This window comes from Sphaerodactylus townsendi, linkage group LG03 (assembly GCF_021028975.2).
Source record: "Sphaerodactylus townsendi isolate TG3544 linkage group LG03, MPM_Stown_v2.3, whole genome shotgun sequence".
NCBI classification, from domain to species: domain Eukaryota; kingdom Metazoa; phylum Chordata; class Lepidosauria; order Squamata; family Sphaerodactylidae; genus Sphaerodactylus; species Sphaerodactylus townsendi.
In genome coordinates this window covers 152,184,502-152,206,798 of record NC_059427.1, presented here as the reverse complement: position 1 = coordinate 152,206,798, position 22,297 = coordinate 152,184,502, and the positions used below count along the sequence as shown (strand labels likewise).

At 45.0% G+C, this 22,297-nt stretch overlaps 4 protein-coding genes across 8 annotated transcripts in view; 2 read left to right on the top strand and 2 right to left on the bottom strand.

The window, feature by feature from the left end:
• Nucleotides 1-9,453, bottom strand: part of LOC125429667 (histone H2A type 2-C) — a 49,992-nt gene extending 40,539 nt beyond the window's left edge. For 4 of the 5 annotated variants that reach the window (XR_007244025.1, XR_007244024.1, XR_007244023.1 and 1 more), the window contains exon 1: nt 9,044-9,453. Coding sequence is in view for 2 of the 5 variants with exons in the window: in XM_048490986.1 (XP_048346943.1) it covers nt 9,044-9,418 (375 nt within the window). In the remaining 3 variants the exon portion in view is untranslated. Of the gene's footprint in view, nt 1-9,036 lie in introns of all 5 variants that reach the window. The other variant, XM_048490985.1, reaches the window with a different exon arrangement.
• A 3,250-nt stretch (nt 9,454-12,703) lies between these two features.
• Nucleotides 12,704-13,331, top strand: LOC125429678 (histone H4). The gene has a single exon (XM_048490999.1). The coding sequence runs from the start codon at nt 12,722-12,724 to the stop codon at nt 13,031-13,033; it is 312 nt and encodes a 103-aa protein (XP_048346956.1). The 5' UTR covers nt 12,704-12,721; the 3' UTR covers nt 13,034-13,331.
• A 205-nt stretch (nt 13,332-13,536) lies between these two features.
• LOC125429672 (histone H2A type 2-B) lies at nt 13,537-14,519 on the bottom strand. The gene has a single exon (XM_048490992.1). The coding sequence runs from the start codon at nt 14,407-14,409 to the stop codon at nt 14,020-14,022; it is 390 nt and encodes a 129-aa protein (XP_048346949.1). The 5' UTR covers nt 14,410-14,519; the 3' UTR covers nt 13,537-14,019.
• A 252-nt stretch (nt 14,520-14,771) lies between these two features.
• Nucleotides 14,772-15,342, top strand: LOC125429675 (histone H2B 5). The gene has a single exon (XM_048490995.1). The coding sequence runs from the start codon at nt 14,830-14,832 to the stop codon at nt 15,208-15,210; it is 381 nt and encodes a 126-aa protein (XP_048346952.1). The 5' UTR covers nt 14,772-14,829; the 3' UTR covers nt 15,211-15,342.
• Nucleotides 15,343-22,297: the final 6,955 nt, after the last annotated feature.

Sequence of the window (22,297 nt, the reverse complement as noted above, 5' to 3'; positions counted from 1 at the left end):
ATCTGCAAAGGACAGCTTTTGTCATACCGGGTTGAGATAATGCCAAATTTTATTCCAGGCATCCAAAGGGAAGATACAAGAGGAATCTTTTCTTTGTTTATGAAAAAAGGAACTTTGGGTCATTAAAATATGGCTTCCAGAGGAACCCTTCCTCCTATAAAGTTCAAGTGCAAAAGCACTTTAAAGACCAAAATAATAATTTTACAATATGAGCTTTGAGACTGTAGATCCTTTGAATTCATCTGTCTCTACTGCAGACCACTGAGCCTACCTCCTGGAAACTTTTTTTCCTAGCTGTTTGCCTAACCAGGAAGAAAAAAATCCTCTTACAAACATACATCTGCATATTTCTGCCACAGGAAGGAGACACAGAGTTCAAGCCATAGCTCATCAGATGCCCTGCACAGGTAATAGTGAAAACCTCTTGAGGTAAGGGGAAGGGCAGTTTGATTTATACCTGCGCTAACTCAGCTTCCTAGTAAGTGGCTACTTGACTCCTGGCCCCTGCCTCTCCCACAACAGACACCTTGGTGAGGTAGGGAATGAAACACAGTTCTGAGAAAACTGCTTGACTAACCCAAAGCCACCCAGAAGGCTTCATGTGGGAAAGGAGATGTGTAGGGGAGCTGGGTCCAGTTCATCGTGGGTTAGAGTTTGGCACTCATATGGAGGAGTGGGGAATCAAACCCAGTTCTCCAGATTAGAGTCCACCTCACTTTTTAACACTCCATTTCCCCTCAATACCAGGATGGATAGTGGTCAACTCTTAGGAGGGAAATTCCCTTGTGAGGGAGCTTGGTAGGAATGTGATGACATAGAATCTCCACCATCCAAAGTGTCCATTTTTCTCTGTGCCATCAAAGGAAGCCCAGCGTTACGCCATGCAGAGGTACACACAGCAAACCACCCCTGAGTGTCTCTTGCCTTGCTTAATTTCACCGGGTTGTCATAAGTCAGAGCTTAACCTGAAGGGCACCTGGCACCATAGGGTAGGGATGAAGGCACTGAGATGGTATAGATTGGTGTGGAAGCATGTTATCTGGGCCCTAGCCAGGTGAAGTCTGTTGGGCTAAAAGGCCGAGTTACATTGGCTGAATAGCCTCCCTGGGTCTGTGATTAAGGATTCATTCTGAGTGATAAGCCTGATTACCAAAGATAGCTGATGACCTGGACTCACCTGTGATTGAAGTTTCAAGGAGAACTCCGTGCATTGCCAGGCAGATTCCTGGATTGGTTCTGAGAAGATCAGTTATTGTCGTATCTTTTAATTCAAGTACAACGTCCACACTTGCCATCCATACTTATCAGCACTTCCCCTGCAAAACCTCCACGAATTTCATTACTAATTTGGCAGTTGTGTGGTTGGTTGCTAAAGTTTCATCCATATAGCATTACCTCTCTTCAAGCAGACACTATACCTGCTTATATTACTCTGTTGTGTAATTTTATTTAACCTCCCAAGGCCTCTTATCATGCTTTGTTAACTGCCTTGGGGCCCTATAAAGGAAAGGAAAAGCAAAAATAATGTAGGTGAATGAACAATTGAATGCAATAAACTACTGTATCCTTATTTTATGTGTTATGTTTTAATTTGTTTCCGGTCCTTGCCGGAAGTAATTACTGAGTATGAGCAACCAGGATTTGGGTTTGGTGGTTTCATTGGGCTGCAGTAGTAGTAGTAGTAGTAGTAGTAATGCAAATAATCATATTACAGCATACGCATAGTGTTTTTTTTCTAGAGTTTAGAACATAGTGATCTAGGCTTGCACAATTTGCAGAATTAAAAATTGCCCAGATTTTGGCTGCATCCATAATTCATAACACTGTGAGCACAGCAATAATTTGCAACCAGATTTTTCTCCAAGGAATAGGCAGTCTAGTTGCAAAATGATTGCTAGTGTACAACTATTACATAATATTCTCCACTGATACGTAATGGAGTCATATGGAGTATCACTAAACCAACTTAGAAATATACATAATTCCACACATCATATTTATAACGATTGCAACTTGCTATAAATATAATGTGCGAAATCACTCAAATTGCTGGAGCAGACCTCGAGATCTAGTCCAGACTCCTGCACAATGCAGAAAATTCACAACTACTTTCCTCCCCACACTTCCCAGAGTGCCCTGCTCTATGCCTAAAGGGAAGGCAAAGAACCTCCAGGGTCCCTGGCCAGTCTGGCCACGAGAAGAAAATTCCTTCCTGATTCTAAGAATAGCAATCGGCATTACCTCTGAGCATGTAAGCAGTGTACAACAGGTGATGGATACTGACGATCCCTTCTAGCCTCCCTCTCAAAACACAAGGGTGCAAAGTATAGCCAATTTAAAATAATGTTAAAATACACAATAGTAAAATGAGACCCTCACACCAGACTGATTTTCGCCATATGTAAAAGAACCCCAAAATCACACTCCTATGTTGCCCAATTAGCCATTTTATTTAAAAAGGAATCCTCTTAAAATTTCCCCCAAAGGCCGGAATAAGGACCTGGATTTATTAGGGGCCAGAGATTAAAACAAAAATTAGGGGAAATTGAGGCACAGAGCATGGATCTAGCATAGCTTTTTCTGGCTGCATATGCAGCCTCATCCTCTTCCTTTCTAATAACAGCAAGGGAAGTTCTAAATAATAGATGCAGGAAGGTTTCAAGTTCTGCCCCTTTTAGTAATCCAAAGAAAGAAGTAATTGTTCCCTAGTCTGCAATTACCCAGTCCTGCTGGAATTTCAGGTTGAAACAAGATGTCTCCCGCTGGAGTGGGTGTGTGCGATGTTTCTTTAAAACATTAGGTTTGCTGTTTCTTCACAGGCAGGAAATGCAGTCGCTTAGTGGAGAGGCCCATTTCAAACTGTTGCTGAGGTCTTCCGCCAATCAGAAAGCTTAGCTCCATCCCGCAGCTCCAATCAGGCAATTCCTCAGCCTGCAGGGCAACTTCACCTGAATGCCAGGAAAGACCGGCAGTTCTCTGCCGATTTGCAGAAAAAGCAAATATGGCTTCTGGTGTGGGTTATTCCCACTCAGGCCATTCCAAAATACAGGCCACATGTGTGCTCTGGTTTTGGATCTGCCTCCTTACAGAACTCAAGTAGCGTCAGTCTCTTAAAGATTCAGGGAAGCTCTGTGTACACTGGCGTCCCTTCCACATTACGTAGACACGTAATGCACTTTCAATCCACTTTCATACAATTGTCTGCAAGTGTATTTTGCTATTCCCACACAGTAAAACCCAGTTTCGCAAAAGTACATTGAAAGTGCGCATTATTTTGCATGTGCCAGCAAGGGCTGGGGGGTGCGCTGAGGACCTGTTAAAAAACATTAGGTTTAACAACCCTGTTCCAGTCCTGCACATGGAGGGCTGTGGTTTCCTCGATTGACTCCAACCAAATCTTGTGCAGTTTGGGTTGTTGCTCTTCAGTTTTTTCCGGAACGTCTTTTTCCACGAAGAATAACCCTTCCTAAATCTGGGGCAGTGCATCTAACACCAAAAAAAGCTCCCACACTAGCGAATTCAGAGAAAACACAAGAAATTCCCACTTTTCCTGAACGGATTAGGCAAAATTAGCAGGGCAGTCCACTACCATTTCATGTTAATATGCAGATAGTAAGCAAATTTTTCAAACCCCTGCTGAGTCTCTTTATTAGGTTCAAAAAAAAAAAGCATGTGTCCCACTAGGTTGATTTTTTATAAAATTTAGTTCACTGCCAGTAGTGAAGTGCAAGAATGTAACCGTGCTCTCTACCTTGCCTTTGCTTAAAGCACTTTCTTTAAAAGTTTACAGAAGTGCAGAGTACAGTGTGCTGCAGTAAATGGGCCATTATCAAACTCCAGCACCATCCAAGAATCGAGCCCAGAACCATGAACCCATAATTTGCAGCCGCTGATGCCTACAAACCTAAATGCACTTAGTGCTGAAATCCAATTTCCCAAACCTGCTCTTGAAATACAATTGTATTTTCTGAAGGGGAGGGAAGGAAAGGATTAAGAAAAAAGGAGCTTAAAAAAAGACAAGACCACTTTCTCAGCCTAAAACTTTGAGACTATTACGTACATTTCCCATCACGGCTACCAAGTTTAGGAGCATCGTAATACTTTTGCTATCTTTAAGTCTCATTAGAAACATGGCAGCAGCCAACAGCCTTTTTTTTCGAGGTGCCTGTGGCGGCCCTTAAAAGAGCCTTTGGATTACTTTGTTGCTCGCAGCCGAGTTGGAGAAACTCAAGCTCTCTCTCTCGGATCCGGCGAGCCAGCTGCTGATATCTTTGGGCATGATGGTGACCCTCTTTGGCGTGGATAGCACACAGGTTGGTGTCCTCAAAGAACCCCCCACGAGATAAGCTTCGCTGGCTTCTTGCAAAGCCATGACAGTAGAGCTCTGGAAACGCAGATCGGTCTTAGGAAATCTTGGCGGGCGATTTCTCTCACCACCAGGCGCTGGAAAGGCAGCTTGCGAGATAGCAGGCAGCTCGGTAGACCCCTGGTATGGCGGCGATCTCCCGCAGGGCGACAGTCCCGGGGCGGTAACGGTGAGAGCTTCCTTGACGCCCCGGTGAAGCAGGCGCATCTCTTTGCGGGCAGCCTTGGTGGCGAGCTGCTTGCGAGGGAGCCTTCCTCCGGTGGATTGCGGGCAGTTTAAAGTTTCATGTACGAACCCATCCTGCAACTTTCTCTGCTATAACACAATTCCTCTACGAAGAACACAGCGGTATGCGAGCAAGTGCTTGGGGGGGCAGAGAATTTATAGCAAAGCCCCCCGCTTCTGATTGGCTGGGGAGGTCAGCCTATCAGTTTGAGATTTTGAAATTTCGGGCTTGTCCAGGATTACGGCCACCGCGCTCCTGGTCTCTTTTCCCGCCCCTTCACCGCTATTGGATGCCAGTATGCACTCTCTTCCCAGGGCGCTCTGAACTCTTGCTTTGTTCCCAAGGGCGAAAATATCCACAGATTCCCTTGAAGTCCTTCCAAGAAGAGAAACGCAGAGGCGAACCCGCGTGTCTTGTGGGATGATCTGTTCTTTCGAGATCAATTCTTTTTCTATTTTTTATTCCTGATACGTCAAATATATTACCTCTATGAAAGTTTCTTTCCCCTCGTTCTTTGGCCGACTCTTTTCCTTAAAAAATTATACGTCTTTCCAAGTCACCCCTCAATTCTATGCTTGTGTAAGCTTCCTTCCCTGCTTTGTGCTTATTTTATCGTTCAAAGTCAAAGCACGTTAAATACCCCACCTTTTGGGCAACACATGTTATTAATTTCGCAGATACGTGCATGGTTTAGAACTCTAAACCTGGGTAATCCAGTGTATTTTTATTTTAGTCAATGAAGTTTTGCTATATAGGAAGGGGACGGAGGTAATTCTAACTAGGACCCACAAAGGGTCAGTTTGGGGTCCGGAGGGATTAGATTATCTCTCAGGATTTGGGGGGGTGGAATTCCACCACATACTGAGATGATTTCTCATGCATCTAAGCTATTGAAATAAATCTGAGTCAGCATATCTGGAATAGGGGATACCGCCAGTATATCCCATTCCTGGGCAGCATTTGTCCCAGAACCGCTTCCAGGAAAGAAGAAAGAGTTTCGGATTTATATGCCCCTTTTTTCTCCTGTAAGGCAGGACTCAAGGTGCGTTTCAGCCTCTTTCCCCTTCCTCTCCCCACAACAGGCACCTTGTAAGGTAAGGTGGAGCTGAGAGAGTTCCAAAGAAATGTGACTAACTCCTACAGTCACCCAGCAGGAATGTAGGAGGGCAGTGAAAACACACCAGGCCTCACCAGATAAGCCTTCCCAGCCACTCAGGTGTGGAAGAGTAGGGAATCAAACCTAGTTCTCCAGATTAGAGATTCACCTGCTTTTAACCACTAAGCACCTCAAAGGGAAGAGGATGAATGGGTCTAAGAGATGGGTCAGGAACAATTCTTGCCTCCACCATTTTTGCTTTAACAGCTGTGCTGCCTGGAGTGAAAAATGCTGAAGGCTTCAGGAGCTACAGAACAAGCTTGCATTGCTTTTAATAAACTGTGAGGCTGCTATGGACAGGAAAAGTGGGCTCGAAAATCCCATACTGTGAAATGATTGGATTACAAACAACAACAAAAAAATCCTCCTCAATCTCTCTAATGTACCAGGCTAACTGGCCGCGATGGCCAAATACTCTTATTACAAATCCGATTCTAAACAAGCTGCTTGGCACTGGGTACTCCTCGAGCCAGATGCAATGTTTTTTCCCTGCCCTCTTGCAAGGCCGGATTGAGAAGACTCTATCATCATAGACTATGTTCTTTCTTGTCCCACCATGGTGGAAACATTGGACCACATTTTATGTTATTGCTCAAAATATAATCCCCAGAGGGAAGCTTTAGTACCACCGACATTGGAGTAATGTGCCCCCCAAATATCCAAATCCCAAAATTAGAGCAAACAGTAATAATCAGCTTCTATACTTGGGAGAATAGCCACCATTTGCCGCAAGTCATGTCCTTTAAGAGGTATGTAAAATAGGCAAGTACAAAACTATTTAAATGTGAAATATTCCATACCTCTGATAATTCCTGGGGTATTTTAGAAGGTGTTTATAAGCAGCTCACTGTTATTTATTGCATGTTATGTGAATTTAATCAATTTATAGTATTAATTAGTATATACAATTTATAGATCTTGGGAAGGCTATACCTTTTTTTAGTAAATAGGCTATGAATAGCGATCTAATATCTTAATCCTGTCTTTAAGTGTAGTTTTACTATACCCGTTCACAATCACGCGGGACAAAATTTTTTAATTCCACGCTATTTTTTATAAATGAAGTGTGATTTTTTAGAATGTAAAACTACTCATAGACGCTTATGTACAACTCTTTTAAATTTAGTGATAGGTCTATACTCACGCTTTTTTGTATCTTATGCCAATAAAGGTCTATTGTATACAGTATACCAGGCTAATTTTTTTAAATTTTAAAATGATAAGGGTCTGAGCAGCTTCCTTTATACACAATATCTCATATCTGACGGCTAGCTTTGACTCTGGAAAACCTATCCCACGGGGTAAATCTTGCAATCCATTTTTAAGAGCTCCTGGACTGGAATCAAACTATCATACACAGGGAGAGCTTTCTCTTAATTCCAAGACCTTGGAAGAAGGGGACAAGAAGCCCAAGAAGAGCAGGAAGGATACTCTGTCTTTTTCTTTGCCTTCCTGGGCAAGATTTTCAAACAGTTTTAAATGACCAAAACCCACCACATAGAAGCTTGGGAATAAGGCACTGCTTTTAGCTTGTGTCATTTAGAAGAAGAGAGAAGAGTTTGATTTATATCCCACCTTTCTCTCCTGTGAGACTCAAGGTGGCCTAATAAGTTCTTTCCCCACCTCTCCCGACAACAAACGCGCTTGTGAGGGTAGGTGGGGTTGAGAGAAGGTTTGAATTAACTGTGACTAGCCCAGACCAGCAGGAACGCAGGAGTGCAAACACATCTGGTTCACCAGATTAGAATCCACCTGCTCTTTAACCACTGCACCACGCTGGTTTCTAACCAACCCTAACCAGAATATGCCATGGAAGTGTGTTGGGTTTTAGAGTATAAGCGTCAAAAAAATACCTCTCATTCCTCCTCAGTGCCTAGTTTGGGGCCACTGAGCCACCTTCAGCAGGGCAGGGATGGTTAGGAGGATAAAATGGACAGATAAACTGACCATTCCGAAGTTTCTTAGGAGGAGAGTACCACATGATAGCCCATGTTTAAATATTTGGAAGGGATGTGTCATGTTGAAGATGAAGCAAGGTTGTTCTCGGTTGCTCCTGAGGCCGATAGACAGGGAGAAATGGGTTCAAAGAGATACAGGAGAAAAGAGATCCCACCTAAAACATCGGGGAAGAACTCCACGACAGTAACGACTTGTTCAACAGCGGAATAGAGGCTGGATGATAATTGGGAGTGCTTTGATTGGGTTGGTCTTTGCAATGGTTGAAGACTCAACGAAGCAAGCGATACGACAGGGATACAGCAAGCTTCAGAAGGTAGCCAGTGGCATAAGCAGTGGAGGCTGAACAGCCCACCCGGTAGCTCAATCTCACCAGATCTTTGGAAGCTGAACAGGGTTAGAACTTGGGTGGGAGAGACCATCAAGGAAGGTTTCAGGGTCAGAAGGCAAGATGCAGAACCTATAATACAAAAGCCCACCTCTGCGAACATCTCTCTTTGCCTTGAAAACTGGGAGAGGAAGGGACAGAAAAGAGAATCACCTGTAATCCTGGAACAAAACCCCACAAAGACACTGGAATGGAGACCTGTAAATCTGAAGTAAAAAAATGCAATATATGGAAAATGATTTGAGTGAGAGGCAATTATTTCAACCTATACTACCTCACCACAGAGTTGTTGTGGGAGGATCAAATGCAAGAGAGGTGAATGACGGCAAAGCCATGCTACCATTGGGGAGAAAGGCAGATATAAGTGACTTGAATAGATCAATAAATCCTTACAGCAGCCAACTGAGGATTCCCCTGCCCCTATGCTACATCCTAGCACTAGTTGGCAGGCTTCTTACCATCTGTAGATATGTAAATTACAGAAACATGTACGATAGCAAGCTTTCAGATCACCCTGGCTAGCAATCCCCAATCCACCCAACACTCTTTTGACAGAATCATCAGTACACAGTCCCTACTCTGAACCAAACTGCCTCCCAGAATATGAATTTTTTAGATTTCAAGAGGTTAGCAGCTTTCCTGAGGACCACCCTGCAAAAGGGCTTTTCGCGGAAGTATTTTCAGCTTCAACCACTCTTCATCTACAACAGCAAATTGTTTTAGGACATGAAGCCGTAGAAAGAACGAGGCGGCAGGGCGGGGAGAGATATCTGGCAGAATGCTTCGCCTGGAAAGTACCAGCAGTGACAAACTGAAAAGTGCTATTTACATAGACTCGCAGGTCTTTATGTGATATTGTAGGTGGCTCTGAAAAGAGCCTTTAGGTTTAAAATAGACGAGCCCCTTTTGTCCTCGGCGCTGGCAGCGGCGGCTTGTTCATTTGCCTTTAGCCTTGTGGCTCTCGGTCTTCTTGGGCAGAAGGACGGCCTGGATGTTGGGCAGGACGCCGCCCTGGGCGATGGTGACCTTGCCGAGGAGTTTGTTGAGCTCCTCGTCGTTGCGGATGGCGAGCTGCAAGTGTCGCGGGATGATGCGCGTCTTCTTGTTGTCGCGGGCAGCGTTGCCGGCCAGCTCGAGGATCTCGGCCGTGAGGTACTCGAGCACGGCGGCCAGGTAGACGGGCGCCCCAGCGCCGACGCGCTCAGCGTAGTTACCTTTGCGCAGCAGGCGGTGGACGCGCCCCACGGGGAACTGGAGGCCGGCCCGGGAGGAGCGAGACTTCGCCTTGGCCCTCGCCTTGCCGCCTTGCTTGCCGCGTCCAGACATCACAGATACGATCTACCTTCACACTTACAAAAATCCGAAGCAAAACGAAGTGAGCTTAGCAATGCGGGACCCAGACCTTTTATACTTTGACCTCGCATTTCTGATTGGTAGTCTTCGCAACTCGCCTTTTTGCAACCAATCAGAAACTGGATTTCTCAGCTCGGCCAACTGAAGGAGAAGGTGTCGCGCCCATCCAATGGGGACGGGGAGCTTCACAGTCGCCGTGATTTGCATGTGGTGGGGAACGTCAGAAGGCGCTTGAACCAATAGAGAAGGTGGAACTGGGCGACCTTGATACGCAGATGAGAAGCGGCTCGCGCTGTGTCCCTTTTTGCCTTTTCTGTATTGCCGTTTCCTGGTTGAGGTGGTGGGCTGGCTCCGCTTTACGTGCTTCTGTGGACTATAGCAATGTGTACAATGGTCAGTGTGTGTGTGTAGTTTTTTTTAACACAGACAAAAGGGGCCTGGATTGGTGATGGAAGGTATCTATTTTGCTCCCCCCCAGCCCCACGCACAAACAGAAAGTGCCAGTTACAGGGATCAGGAACACTGGAAAATAGAGTTACCTGGAGGAAGGGAAAAAATGTCCTGTCCCTTTAATTTAGCGTTAATGGAATGTTATTGACCAGGTGATATTCAGCTCCATGGCAGGAAAAGCATTTTCTGTCTATTTTTCCATATTAAGCCTTTGTTGCTTTTCCTCCAGGTTGTTGGCAACCCCTTCTGTGTTTCACCAAACCAAATGCCAGTCAGAGAGACCGGTTGAGGGACTCGGTTTCACAGGCAAAGTGAACATTACATACTGTTAAATAGTGGCTGATTTATGACGACCCCAGCAAGGGGCTTCCAAGGCGGGCAAGAAGAAAATGTGGTTTAGGATTGGTTTCCTCTGCAGAGTCTTCTTTGGTGGTCTCTCATCCCTACACCATGCCACCCTCCACCCTCCAGAGCAGTACATTAGGGAGAGGGAAATAGTCTTGGTGGCACTTTAAAAGCTAGCATACCTTTTAATTGCATCCATCTTCTTGGATTAGATCATATTGCGTCAGATATCTCAGACTCCAATCTACAGGATCTTACATTTCAACAAATTCTGTCATGTTTTAGGTTATATTACATTGAGTTTAAATAAACTGCTTCTACCTCAGAATTAGGGAGGTTATACTAAACCCTTCATTTCTGTAAGCTGATCTGAATAGAGAGGTATCAGCTGCAACTATCCTTAACTATATTACATATACATTTCTTTTATGTTACCTGCTAAGAAGCTGCACTTGATCTGTTCGCCACCTGGACCTGGTTCAGACATTTAACCAAATAACTTGTCTGGTTGAGGGCAAGAAGGCTGCCATCCTCTGAAAAACCAAATAAGGTAAACACCATGAAGCCATTTATGCAGACAGTGGCTTGGTTTGTGTGACTGTTTTCCCAATCCCAAACTTTAAAATGGTGGTGATTATATCTATTGATCTGCAAAACGGAGCAGACACAATCACTCCCAGTCTTATATGGCCAGGGGAAAAGGTGGGTGGATGATTTCACAGCCTTTTGATTCTACATTTGAAGTTTTTATATAATCATTATATACTAATACAGATTATATAATAGACTGCATGCAAATGTCAACAGTGGTGTTAAAAGTAGATGTTAAAAGCTAGTCCAATTTCATCAGATCTCAGAAGCTAAGCAGGATCTGGGGCTGTTAGTTCTGGGATGGGAGACCACCAAGGAACACCAGAATCCTACTGACTGCTTAATGTTTCATGTAAATAGTTATGCTATGTTTCAGTTCTTTCTGGTAGTTCCAGACCCCTAAATCCTAATGCACTGGATATTGAATGTCTTTGTTATTGTTGATTGCATTGACTCACTATGTATAATTCGCCTTTAATCTCTGTGAGACACTATGTATAATTTGCCTTTAATCTCTGTGAGTCTATTTTAAATGGGCTGGTTCAGCTTACTGATATGGCTATGCATACAAATAAATAAATGTTGAATTTTATTCCACCATAAACATTTGTGGATTAGAACCTGTTTCTTCAGATGAAATGAGCAGATAATCACTTTGCAGTCATTTTGATGTTTTTTAAAAAAAAATAATACAGTAAGCCCAAGTGTCTATGGAATGAAAAATTTATCTCTTATCAAGGAAAGTTCATTCTCTAATTTTCTAGCATTAGTATTATTATTAATAATAATCATTTTAGACCCCTCCTTTCCCGCTTAAGAGGAGCTCAGTGTGGCTGGCTGACATCTGCAATGGGCAGGAGGCCCCAAATTTTGTTTAGATTTAAATATTAAATATTGATAAGTGAGTAAAAAGTGGGAATCTGTGTTTATTAAAGGATCTGATCCTTGCAGTTGTGCAGTTGTCCTGGATTCCAGTTTCATTTGCTGTTTGTATCTTTTATGGCATTCTTCATTGTATCATTTTCATGTAATCCACCCCATGCATATAAAATAGACTATAAACAAAGAACACTGTTGCAGATGAGGAGACATTGTGACAGTGTGTTGCTCGTGCGTAACTGTTACTCAGGTGAACAGAGGTAGGGCAGAAAATATAATTGTTTAGGATGAACTACATCCAAAAGCTCTACCGCTGTATTATGCCCTTCTGTCAAAATACCTTGCAAGGAGGTGTATGGACCACATTTCCGTTTCAGATTGCAAAAATATTTTTCAATGTTTGGGTCATGGCTGTATATTGGGTGACCCGGAAATTAATCACCGCAGATTAGAATTGCAGATCCACTTCACGAGCCTGTAAAACCTTACTCCATACAACGCCAGGACTGATTTCCGAATCTAATATGACAAAGAAAAAGATCCAGTATCTCCCGATACAGTCCCAAGACAGCAGCAAAGCAAGTTACTCCTAATAAGACTGCCTTTACAGAGTGATAGCGAACTGTGTGGGGATAAGTGATTGTATAGTGTGCCCCCGCGCCCGACTATATTTCTTTGTAATCGGGCGACTAGTCTAGCTGTTATTATCCAGAGCAACTAAACGCCAAATGACCGCAGCGGAGGGGCAGGAAAGTGCGGGTGGGGAGAGAAAAGGCGCCAGTTTCCTCTCAAGCACTTAAATTCCAACCAGCGTCGTCATTGGTCTTTTTAAAACAGCCCTCTGCGTTTTATTGGAGAAAGCCTTTCGGCATCAAGAAGGGCAGGCCCTCGGTGCGCTCCCTGCCCTCACGCGTCACCGTCTCGGTTTCCCTTCTGGTCGGGCGACAAGCAATATAAACTTCAGTTGCCAAACCCAAAGCGGATTGTGGGGAAGGAACAGAAACTGAGACGATGTCCGGACGTGGTAAAGGCGGGAAGGGTCTGGGGAAAGGGGGCGCCAAGCGCCACCGTAAAGTCTTGCGCGACAACATCCAAGGTATCACCAAGCCGGCTATCCGCCGCTTGGCTCGCCGCGGGGGCGTGAAGCGCATCTCCGGGCTGATCTACGAGGAGACTCGCGGTGTTCTGAAGGTGTTCCTGGAGAACGTGATCCGAGATGCCGTGACTTACACCGAGCACGCCAAGAGGAAGACCGTCACTGCCATGGACGTGGTGTACGCCTTGAAGCGCCAGGGCCGCACTCTGTACGGCTTTGGGGGTTAAATAATTTCTCTAATAACAAAATCCAACGGCCCTTTTAAGGGCCACCCACTTATCCAAAAAAAGAGCTGTCTTTACTTTCATTTCGTGTTAAGGCTGTAGACTTCACGTGTCTATGTAGACTGGCAATGGCAAACGTGAAATCCCTGTATGCTTGAGTTTTGGAGTAGTTCAGAAAGGTTTCTGAAATTCGCAATTGGTAGGTGGAAACAATATCTGCAGCTGCTACTGCTATATATTCTGGTTTAGATTCATGATAGAATAAAGGTCCACTTCCCCTTCTAGATACGTTGGCGTAGAGTTCAAGCTCTACTTTTATCTTGGGTGCTGTGTGGTTTCCGGGCTGTATGGCCGTGTTCTAGCAGCATTCTCTCCTGACGTTTCGCCTGCATCTGTGGCTGGCATCTTCAGAGGATCCAGTATCTCGGGATGATAGTACATCTAATCTCACACTTGCTTTGGGGGGGGGGGAATTTGAATCTGGGGGGCTCGGGCTGCGGTTTCACATTTGCCGCGGTTCGTGAACTTGCGCTCCGGGACTAAGCAAGCTTCATAAAATCCGCACACATACACTCCCCGCCCAAAATTGGGGCGTTCCCATTCCACTTGTATTACGTGCTGTTCAAAGAACCTTCACGCAGGTTTCTCAGGTAAGTTTTTAATGCAAGTCACGGACAGTACAGGAAGCATTACAACAACCCTGTAACAGAGGCCTGTCATTGCCGAGAATGCGTGAATCGCCTCCCAGCAGTCGCAAACGCGTTCGAGAAACCACTGACTTTCTACCCTGACAGGGAAAAAAATCCAACACTCTTAATATTTTGGAAACTATTCATCATCCCCTAGGATTCAGTGCTGGCGCTCCTACGAAAACCCCGCAATGCAACACACAATTCCAGCTCGTTTTTGAAAGCGTGGGTGGCTCTTAAAAGAGCCTTTTGTTTTTGACACGGATGGTTTTGTCCAGGAAGGGATGGCCGGCCGCCGCCTCATTTGCCTTTGGGCTTGTGGCTCTCGGTTTTCTTGGGCAGCAGCACGGCTTGGATATTGGGCAGGACTCCCCCCTGGGCTATGGTGACTCCTCCCAACAGTTTGTTCAGCTCTTCGTCATTGCGGACCGCCAACTGCAGATGGCGGGGAATGATGCGGGTCTTCTTGTTGTCCCGGGCGGCGTTGCCAGCCAGCTCCAGGATCTCGGCAGTGAGGTACTCCAGCACCGCAGCCAAATACACGGGAGCTCCGGCGCCCACCCGCTCCGCATAGTTGCCTTTGCGCAGGAGACGATGGACGCGACCTACAGGGAACTGGAGCCCAGCCCGGGAAGAGCGAGATTTTGCCTTCGCCCGGACTTTACCTCCTTGCTTTCCACGGCCAGACATGGCGGCACTAACCCGGCTCGTCCACAACACGCCAGGAAAAATATATAGCAGCAAATAAAGGCAACGCTTCACAACGGAGCCTTTTTATCCCCTCCTTGATCAGCGAAGCGAGGTTTTGGATTGGCCAGGCTATGGAACCAGCTTCGCAGAGCCAATAGGGACCGAATTGCTAAAGGTGACCACTCGGAAGCATCAGTATAGCACCCATCCAATAGGAACGGAGAGATTACAGTGCTCTTATTTGCATGCGCGTGCGGAGGCATGTTGAGAGCAAAAGATGCTGTTCAGCCAATAGAAACGCCGCCCTTTGGATACCTTCGTTTGCATAGGGAGAGTATAAATAAAGGGACTGCAGACGTTCTCTTCTTTCACAGTTCTGTACCATTATCTCTGTGGTAAGCTAGGAAGCCGTCCTGAGCGATGCCTGAGCCAGCCAAGTCCGCTCCCGCGCCCAAGAAAGGCTCCAAGAAAGCCGTCACCAAGACCCAGAAGAAGGGCGACAAGAAGCGCCGCAAGAGCAGGAAGGAGAGCTACTCCATCTACGTGTATAAAGTCCTCAAACAGGTCCACCCCGACACCGGCATCTCCTCCAAAGCCATGAGCATCATGAACTCCTTCGTGAATGACATCTTCGAGCGCATCGCCGGGGAGGCTTCCCGTCTGGCGCATTACAACAAGCGCTCCACCATCACCTCCCGGGAGATCCAGACGGCCGTGCGCCTCCTGCTGCCCGGAGAGCTGGCCAAGCACGCCGTCTCGGAGGGCACCAAGGCCGTCACCAAGTACACCAGCTCCAAGTAAGCGGAGGGCGCTGGTCAAAAAGGAGACTTCAAAACCCAAAGGCTCTTTTAAGAGCCACCCACTTTCTCGTGAAAAGAGCTCCGGTCTCTTTAAGACTTTTGTTCCGTTATGGGATGGAGGGGGGGTGGAGGCTGGAACTGCGGTACTGGCCCGCGTGCAATTGTGGACTCCTATAGAGTTGCAATCGAACAGCTCCGAATATACCTAATGCGGTTATATTTTGGGGGCCGACCAGACGTTCTTTAGCATTGCTAATATGGCTTTTGAGTAGATTCTGAGGAGTTTGTTTTCAATCCAAGATATCGGCCTGAATTTGCTTTTCATTTCAAGGGGGCTAAAATAAAAGCCAGAACTGAACTGGATTAGGGAGAAGCTGCCCTTACGTTAGTTGAATTAGAAGGCTCCCAGCGTTTTACCAGAGAGGCACAGTGACCCGGTTAGGAATTGCTGGGACTTCTGGGTCAATTTCAGGTATTCTCGTTAAAACATATTTATGTGTAAAGTCCTGATTCAGATAGCCCAGCCTGGCTGGCCCAATCTCGGAAGCTTGGACAGTGTTGGTCCTGGTTAGTATTTGGATGGGAGACCACCAAGATAGTCCAGGATCTCTATGCAATCGGGCAATGGCAAACCACCTCTGCATGTCTCCTGCCTTGAGCAATCGCCCAGGCAGCTAGCAGAGTAAGGGAGGTTCACTTGCACGGAACAGATGGGTCGTCCTACATTGCGGCGCGCACTCGGTCCTCCCGATTAGACTGCTGCGAGGAAGTGAGGGAGGCTCAATTACGCAGCAGAGAATCGCTTAGCCTTGCACCCTTAAATGCCTTTAGCCACGGACCTTGGCTAGCCAGTGCCGGGCCCATCATCGGCTCATTCATTGCGACTCTGTAGTGACAGCCAGCCTTTGGCATAAAGAGGCGCCGAGGCTTGGGCGTCAGATTCTCTAATCTGTCGTTGCACAGTTTGGAAGGGGCGTCTCCCACGTTGCTCCTTGCGATCCGGAAAACAAACAAACTGCAGCTTAACGTATGATATGCTTTCTAGCAGAGTGGCTAGCGGGAAAGGAGGAGGTGGGGTAGACCAGGTAACAACAGCAAACTGCATCCGTTTTTGGCAAGAATTAGTAGTTACTAGGAAAACTCTTCCGGGAGTAGACAGCATTTTGCAGGGTCCTCGAATACACTGCCACCTAGCGACCGCATGAGGTAATTCACATTGGACACAAATTCGAGTTGCAGTTGCTGCTCTGAATAGTTCAGAATCAGAAATTGTGGATATCGAGCCCCTGCCAGCATGATGCCGGGCAGGGGCCGATGGAATTGTAGTCCACGAACATCTGAGCCTTGTGCCGGTAGACCCCTGTAGTAGAACAGGGGTCTGCAACCTGCGGACTCTCCAGATGTTCGTGGACTACAAAATCCCAGCCAGCCCTACCAGCATGATGCTGGCGGGGGCTGATAAATTATGATCCACGGTATCTGAAGCTCTGATTGCAAACTAACTATCGAAGAGTTTGGATTTATACCCCGCCTTTCTCTCCTGTAAGGAGACTCAAGGTGGCTTACAAACTCCCTTCCCTTCCTCTCCCCACAACAGACACCTTGTGAGGTAGGTGGGGCTGAGAAAGAACTGTGACTAGCCCAAGGTCACCCAGCAGGAATGTAGGAGTGCAAAAACACATCTGGTTCACCAGAGAAGCCTCTGCCACTCAGGTGGAGGAGTGGGGAATCAAACAGAGTTCTCCAGATCAGAATTCACCTGCTCTTCACCACTACAACACACTGGCTCTCTCCAGGACCGAGTTTTCTACACAGCTTTATGCTCCTTAATCTTACACCGCACTTGCCCTGACTATGTCCATCAAGAGTGGTAGATAAGAAATTTTTCATTTGGGTGAATTAGTTTCTCTGATGCTATAAGAACATTCTATCTCCTGTTCAAGGAAACAACAGACTCTTTCACTGGCTTCTCTGAACTACCCAGGATTGTTTTCCCCTTGTCAAAATGGCTTTTGGAGCAAAAGCTTGGCTGCTTGATGCTTCGTTTATATATGTTTTGAAATGTTTGCATCTTGTGCTCTCCTTGAGCAAGTGAGTTCCAACAGGATTCTTCAAGTTTTCACAATAAATCATGAACAATCCATTAAAATGATCAGCAACAATGTTAGCCCACTAAAATAATAAAAATGCAAAAATGGTAACAGCACCATAAAAGATATTGTTGCTTCAATACGAGTGGGTCCTAAGACTTCTTTTGTGGGAGTAAGCGACACTGAATACATGCAAGCAGGATTCTGAGCAGACCTCTTTAAGGGTTACTCTGGGCATCTGCTAGTCTTGAAAGTGCCACAACATTCCTTATTACTTTCTGTTTTCACAGGGTGAGGATTGTAGTAGAGATCTATGACAAAAAGCAAAAGTAGAAGGTAGGGCTATCTGTCAGGGAGGGGGGAGATGGTTGTCAACAATTACAGGGGGCAAAAAAAAACCCCTGGAAGTGTGATACTGCCACAAAAAGTTGCAGAGCAGAAATCTTTGTTGCACATGTTATTCTCCATAAAGGGCCCCATATATAGAGGACTGTATAAATTATGCAATGCTCTTAAAAAGAGTCTCCTGGGGTCATGGACTGGCACTCTAACCACTTCACCATCCAGCTTTCAACAATTTGTTACCAAAACAAATAACCAGATGAAAAAAAGATAGTTTTCTAAAGGTGGAGCATGAATCCAAACTCATCTCTTTTTTTCTTGATCATATCAACCCTGAATAGGAACACTGATGGGATTCAGCAGCATACTGTAACCTTTGAATCGATTCCTTCCTGTGACATCCAGCTGTCAGGCAGTCTTAGAGGCAAATGTGAGGATCAAACTCCACATGACAGTGGAGTTCTGTGTCTGGAAATGGAAACATTTTCTGACCTTGAAAAGCAACAATATATTAATTGAGGGGTGCTGAGGGAGATTAACTTTACCCCTTCCCCACATTTTTGCCTCAATCAAAAATGCATCCCTAGTCTCCCTTTAGTTGCAATAGAGGGAAAAGGCAGTATCTTTTTTTGTGCCAGTTTTTTTCCACTTGGTGACAATGAGCAATCCAAGGGAGCCATTTTCATTTTGGGCAATGGCACAAAAGGGAATAGTTAGATACTTTCCAGTGGCTGCTTTTTAGGGAAGAAACATACCACTTCAGTTACAGACATGGGATTTTTACCATCATTCAGCAGATGCTGTAACTGATAGGGTAGTTGTCCCAATTTGCTCTGCAGACCTAGGCAGATCTGACCACCAAAAAGGATTGTACTGATAGTTATTTACTGACACTAATCACATTTGTGTTTGATGACTTGAAATGAATGAATGCCCCTGCCCCAGCACTGCATCCATTCCATCACCAACAGCATTGTATTATACCCTACTGGGTCTGTCCCCTCCCTAAATCCCACTCTCCCAGACTCCACTCTCATACCTCTAGATATTTGCAAACCTCGAGTTGGAATGGCAACACGAGCTGCAAATGTGTTTTGCTCTTAATTGTCTGTAAGGCAGAATATTTTCTGCTCCCTGTGAGGAAGTTACCACCGAGTTAAAAATCAAAAAAGTGTTTGTTCTCTCTGTGTAATTGCTCTGCACTCACTGTTGTCAACAGGTTAATTAGATCTCCACTGAGACAGTTTCTAGAGACCCCAGGGAGACAACTGAGCACTGAAGAATGAGAAGGATACCAAGTGGCTCTTGTAAAATCTAAACAAAAGAAGGGATATAGAGACAGGGATCTTCCTCCCTTCCACTCACAACTTCTGATTTCAGCTGGGACTACATGTTCCACAATTCGCCAGCTATTTCCTGTTGTGACACATTCATGTTATCTTTACATGTGTCAGAACCGGGTAGTTTCTTGTATCCCTCGGTTCGAACTAGATGTTACTTTCCCTAGGAGATAACAGTTATTTCCCCCCAGAATTTGTAGCAAATGTTTTAAACATGCATTTTCCTTGCATTCTTCCATGTTATTTTTGCTTGCATTTTGCTTGCTGCAAACCGTTTGGCCTTTTTAAAAAACAAATTGTCAGTTACTTTGGGGGAGGGATTGTGTTTTTGTTCTCATTTCCTCACAATACTTGTGCAAATCTTTGCCCACTTTTTATCACATTTTGTTGCATGTTTTCTAGTGTTTTTCTTTTTCTATTTGGTGCATTTTGAACACCTTTTTGAACCCTCCCTCCCCCTGCACATTATTCATCTAATTTTTTTGTCCTGATTTGTTGCATGTTTTTTCCTGCACATTATGGCATGGAATTCTTTGCTTGCTTCTGAGGACACTTTTTTATTCTGCTGCATTTTTTTTGCCTTAGAGGTTTTTGTTCATATTTCTGTTGCAGGCTCTGATGCACAAAGAAAGACAACAAAGCAAACAGGGGATGTACCAAAGGATATGGGGAAAAAACAGGGTTTTTTTAACCAATAAATAATGCAGGGGAAAATATCACAAAATATGGGCCAAAAAAGTGAGAATTATGCACGAGGTAACGCAGAGCCAAATGTGGTGTCATATGTTAGACTGGAACTGGGAAACTTGGATTCAAATGCTCACACTGCCTTGAAACTGGTTGGATGATTTCCAGCCAGTCACTCTTTCACAGCTTAATTTACCTCTCAGGGTCATTGTGACGGTGACAAGAGGGCCGTGTAGCCTGCTTTCTAATCTTCAGAATCAGAGCAATGTCATAATTCCAACAATACAGAAATATCCTGTGCAACGGTGCTTGGTGCACTGAAAATCCTAGCTCAGGGTCATACAGTGACCCTCCAAGTCAAGCCTAGAGTTTCCATCTTCAGGTTAGGAAATTCCCACAGATTTTGGAGTGGGAGCATGGAATAGTAAAGAGTTTGGGAAGAGATCTTAATGGGGTATAATGCAACTGTTCATAGTCCACTGTCCAAAGATGCCATTTTTTCCCAGGGGAGCTAATCTCTGTAATCTGGAGATTAGTTGTAATTCCAATAGATCTTCAGGCCCCACCTGGAGATTGGCAACCCAACCCCCAAGTGTGTAGGCAGGCCCACCAAGGTGTTGAGAAGCTTTCCCAGCTTTTGCTGGCCAGGAAAGCACCTGGCAGGCCACGATACAGCAGCTGGGTCTGGATTTGGTGGGGTGGTTAACCAGTGATGCAGCTGAAATGGTAAGAGCAAAACTGCCAGCCTTCTAGGAAGTGCATCAACACAAGCTTCCCAGAACCCACTGATAGAAGACTGAGATAATGTGTTTATGTGGCATCTTGCAAGGGGTGCACAGTGTTCCTCTGCCTTCACTTCAGAAGTGTTGTTTGAAACAGCTTGGCCAGAAACTTGACCAATCAGGCTAAACATGGGGATTTTTAAATGGATGTGTACAGGAGCAGTTAACCTGTCCTGGATTGCCCAGGTTACCTTGATCTCATCAGAGCTTGGAAGCTAAGCAGGGTGGGCCATGGCTAGCGGATGGGAGACCCCCAAGGAAAACCACAGTCATCATGGAGAGGCAGAAAATGGCAAGACACCTCTGTTCACTTCTTCCCTTGATAATCCTATTGGGTTGTCCTGTGTCAGTTGTGACTTGATGGCACTTCACAAATACACACAGAGAGTGGGTCAGCTGTTTATTTGTTTAATGCATTTATCTCTCTCTCTCTCTCTCTCTCACACACACACACACACACACACACACACACACACACAAACTGTCCAATGGGTTGAGGCAATTTACCATTTTCGCAAAGGAGAAATGAAAATAAAATGCCGGCCCCTTGGGCACAACAAGGAGCATAAAACTAGAATTTTAAAAACCACAATAAATAATGTTGCAACAACCCGTTTCCATGAATACTCCCATAAGCTACAGCAAAGCAGTAGTTAGAAAATAACAGCCCGACAAGAAATATAAATAGCAGCACAAGTAAATGACATTTCAAAAAGTCTTACAAAATTTGGGTCCCCACTGAGGAGAAATTAAGAAAATAAATAAATCTCTCCTGTGCTCATGTTCACTACTGAGGGAATTCCATTTCACTACTGAGGAATTCCATTTTTCCTCATACATCTGAGTCCAGCTACAGTCAATTATAATGTTAGAGTCAATAATAATAACATCACCCCACTTAAGCTAACAGCAGATATATTTCACCCATGTGTTACAGCCACACCAGATGACAATTTGGGGGGAGAGGTGATGCACAAGACACCAATGGTATGCATAAATACTGTGTGGGGGTGGGGGTGGGGAGAGAGTCCAAAAACAGAAGAGAGCTGTCTTTGAATGCATACAGGGTGATGATTTTAGCATTTAGTGATCCCAATTGCAACATAATGGGCAGCAGTGACATTGCTGAAATCAGGATTTCTGCAGTAAGAAATATGGACTTCTGTTTGGGTCCACAGGGTTGCCAACGCCAAGATGGGATTTTGAGGGTGGAGCCTGCAGAGGGCAGGGTTTGAGGAGGCGGGTTAACAGAGTATAATACCACAGATGCGGGCAAAACATTGGGACCAACAACTACCAGTCCAAAACTGCACAGCCATGAAAAAACCCCACAGCTAGTATAATACTATAGTCAACTGAGATTTGACAGTGTCTGTTTGTCTCCTTCCACACAAACCTTTAAAGACGTTTTGAGCAGGAAATAAAACATCTCCTCCATGGAGTTACACATTATTTCCTACCCACCCCCTTTCATTCTGAAAACGTTTTACTTCCAGCTCAAAATATTTTCAGTGAATCCTCTTTTAAAACAATTATTTGGTTGGAACATTTTCAAAACAGCTTCACTTGCTGGGTGATCTATTTACTACGTTTGCCATGCCATTGTGCAGTCCCCAAACTTCCTCAGTGCCATTTTATCACTTTGCTGAGCTCACCCCTTGCCTGTTTATTTTCATTATTACTGTTTGTTTTTTTAATGTTGGGGTGCTTAATCTTTGAAGCACCGATTATATCAGGTGTATAGAATCGCAGTACATAGCTGTGAAGCACTGAAGCATCGATTCCACAACTTTCTTTTTAAAAGGGAAAAAACACTTAATGGTGGCCATGAATTGGGGGTGAGTGCA